The sequence below is a fragment of the Mandrillus leucophaeus genome, unplaced genomic scaffold (genome assembly GCF_000951045.1).
Source record: "Mandrillus leucophaeus isolate KB7577 unplaced genomic scaffold, Mleu.le_1.0 Scaffold1343, whole genome shotgun sequence".
In the NCBI taxonomy this organism is placed as follows: Eukaryota; Metazoa; Chordata; class Mammalia; order Primates; family Cercopithecidae; genus Mandrillus; species Mandrillus leucophaeus.
In genome coordinates, this window is record NW_012101303.1 from 63,663 (window position 1) to 66,472 (window position 2,810).

Sequence of the window (2,810 nt, forward strand, 5' to 3'; positions counted from 1 at the left end):
TAAGCTTCTTATGTTATCTCTATTTTAAACGGATGGCTGAGTAATCATTTGGGTTTATGGTGTTTCAGGTGGTGCTTTTCTTATGGTGATTTTCCTAATGTTTACTTCCTACTTTGATAAGTACTAATTAGTAAAAAGTTTATATTCCACATTTTTATGGATTTCATGTTATACTTAAAGTATGTCAGGATCATTGGCCATTATAACAGGATTCTTTTTTTTTTTTTAAATACAACGTTTAATCATCTGGTTGATCAGGAAGTACAATGCTCAGTCTAGAAACAGCAGCAGAAATAGCGAGAGACATGGGACTTTTATACAAAAAATGTGTTGCTTACAAAACATGCAAAAAAAAGCTTTAAAAAAAAAACCAGAGACCAAAGGCAGCATCCTTGCTAATTTTCATCTACATTAAGAAAAAAAAAAATCTTATAACTAATATTCTTTTTATTTTCCTTAACAAAAAATATTAGGCTTAGGCACAATTTGCTGGTGGCTTTTGAAGCATAAGCCAGGTCTCCACAGCATCTCCCTGGAGTGATATGTTTTCTCCACTTTTTATAGTTAAGGCGCTTTTTTCCTTTTCTGACAGTATGTTTTGTTGCTTGCTGTCAGGTTTTCTTTACTGGAGAAAAAAAAAAAAGGTCCTGTCAGCCCAGGCAACAGGGCCAAGATGCAGTTTCAGGATCCATGGGGCAAGTCACAGGGTGACACGGTGACTGAGATTCGGGGACGGGGAGCAAGGCCAGGGAGGGGTGGGCCAGGGTCCCAGGGAGCTCCTGGACCCAGCGTCACCTTGGTCGCCCCCATCACTCCGAACCTCGTCAGGTTGGTGTTGGCTCCATGCTGACAACAGGTGTGTGAGGTGTGGACGTGGACGAAGCCTGGGGTCTCAAGTGGCTGTTCTGGGCCCAGCGCACAGGGCTGAGAGTGGGTGGCTCGTCCCACGGAGGCATACCTTTCACATGTGCCCGGCAGGGTTGTGGGTTTCGCTCAGGCCGGGGTGGGCAGCTGAAAACACCATCTGGGGGTCTCCGACCACGCCCAACACCTTTTCCTCTTCTCGCTGTTTCAAACAGGCTGCTTTGGGATTCGGGTTCCACTCTCGCACTTGCTGCTCCAAGTTCGGGATGACCCAGAGGGCCTGGTGCAGCATGAGCAGTTTGGTCTGGGGCTTCTCGCTGTTGAGGTGCAGCTGGCACATGCGCCCCAGCTCCTTAAAGGCCTCCTTGATGTCACGGACCCGCAGCCACTCCCGGGCGTTATTGGCCGTCGGGCGCTCCTTCTCCCGCTCCGCCTTCTGCTCCGGGGGGAGAAAGTCGTCCTTGTCCTCGTCTGGGCTGGTCCGGGCAGGGGGGGCCTTCAGCTCCTCCTCCTCCTCCTCTGAGTGGTCAGCCGCCGACGTGTTCTCCTCATCCTCCTCCTCCTCCCGCTTGATCTCGCCAGCAGCGGCTGTGGCACCTGCTCGCCCTAGCCCACTATAAGAGTCGGGAGGCCGAGAGAGGTCGGGGAGGACGCCTGGCTGGCTGGGGAGGGCCGCGTGGTTGTGCGTGAGGCTGGTGCTGCCTGCAAGGCCATCCTCGGGATGTCTGCCTCCAACAAGGCCTGCGTGCCGCCCGCCCAGCGACATGGGGCTGGCGAAACCCGAGGCCAGCACCCGGTGGCCAGGTAGCAGCGTGTGCATGTCGCCAGCTGTGCCCACGGCGTGGCTGCGGAGCACGTGGATGGCCTCGTCCAGGTGGTCTTCTATCCTACTCTGCAGGCCGTGGAGATTCACGTCGTAGGTGGGCGATAAGGCACCGGGGGCTCCTGCTGGAGTCCACTGCGACGTCCCTGCCAGGCCCTGAGGGGAGCCCACGGGGGTGGAAGGGCTGGACGAGAAGTTATTGCTTGAGTGATCCGGGGAGTAGATCGAGGCCAGTGCTTTCCCGAGGGCATCCCCGGAGCTGCCGGCTGTGGTCCCTCGGGAGCCCAGGAGGCTGTCGGCGCCGCTGACAGGCGGAGTGTGGCTGGAGACGCCACCGTATGTGGCTCCCGGACCGAGGAGAAGGAGGATGCAGCCGGGAGCCCACTGTTCACCTCTGCTCCGTGCAGCTGGTAGCGCATGCGCTCGTGCTGGTGCAGGCCAGCAAACGTGCTGCTGCTTCCACTGATGCCCACCGGGCCGCTGTCGGGCGGGAGGGGCAGGGGGGATGAGCCCCCACCCAGCATGGGCCCGAAGCCTGCCTGGCCCGGGGGACTCCAGAGCTCGGCTGAGGGGTACAGGCTGCCATCTGCCATGTAGAAGGGGGCGGGATAGGCGCTGCTGGGGGTCCTGGCGGATGGGCAGGCGGCGGCATCCCTGCCATAGTCCTCACCTGAGCTGGGCGGGTACACCGGGAATCGGAGACCCGGCGGGACCTTCCGGACCTTCTTGGGCTGCGTGTCTAGGCTGCAGTCTGCCGCTCTCCGCCGGGAGCTGCCAGAGTAGGAGGGGTAGTACTGGGAGGTCCCCTTCATGCCCGAAGGGGACAGGGGCCCGGGGCTGCTGAGGGCCAGCTCGCCCCACAGGAAGCCAACCTGAGTCAGGCCGCCCACGCCTGCGTCTCTCCGGAAGGAGGCATAGGCACCCCGCTCGCTGCTCTTGCCTGAACCTCCGAACTGCGCCCCGGCCAGGGAGGCAGACCGGCCCTTCCGGTTGGTGACAGGCAGCGGGAACGTCATGCTGAAGTCCACGAGGTCACTGAGCTCCTTGTCTGTGCCCACAGGCGCCATCCTCTGCGGCTGGTTCATTCTCCTGGGGCCAGGGCGGGCACCTCAGGCCTGGAAAC

At 58.5% G+C, this 2,810-nt stretch overlaps 1 protein-coding gene across 1 annotated transcript; it reads right to left on the minus strand.

Annotated features, from left to right (window-relative positions):
- Positions 1-734: 734 nt before the first annotated feature.
- LOC105534402 (transcription factor E2-alpha-like) lies at positions 735-2,804 on the minus strand. The gene is given in 2 exon segments (XM_011973117.1): positions 735-2,040; positions 2,043-2,804. Coding segments are annotated over 2 exon segments (1,809 nt in total). The 5' UTR covers positions 2,773-2,804; the 3' UTR covers positions 735-961.
- Positions 2,805-2,810: the final 6 nt, after the last annotated feature.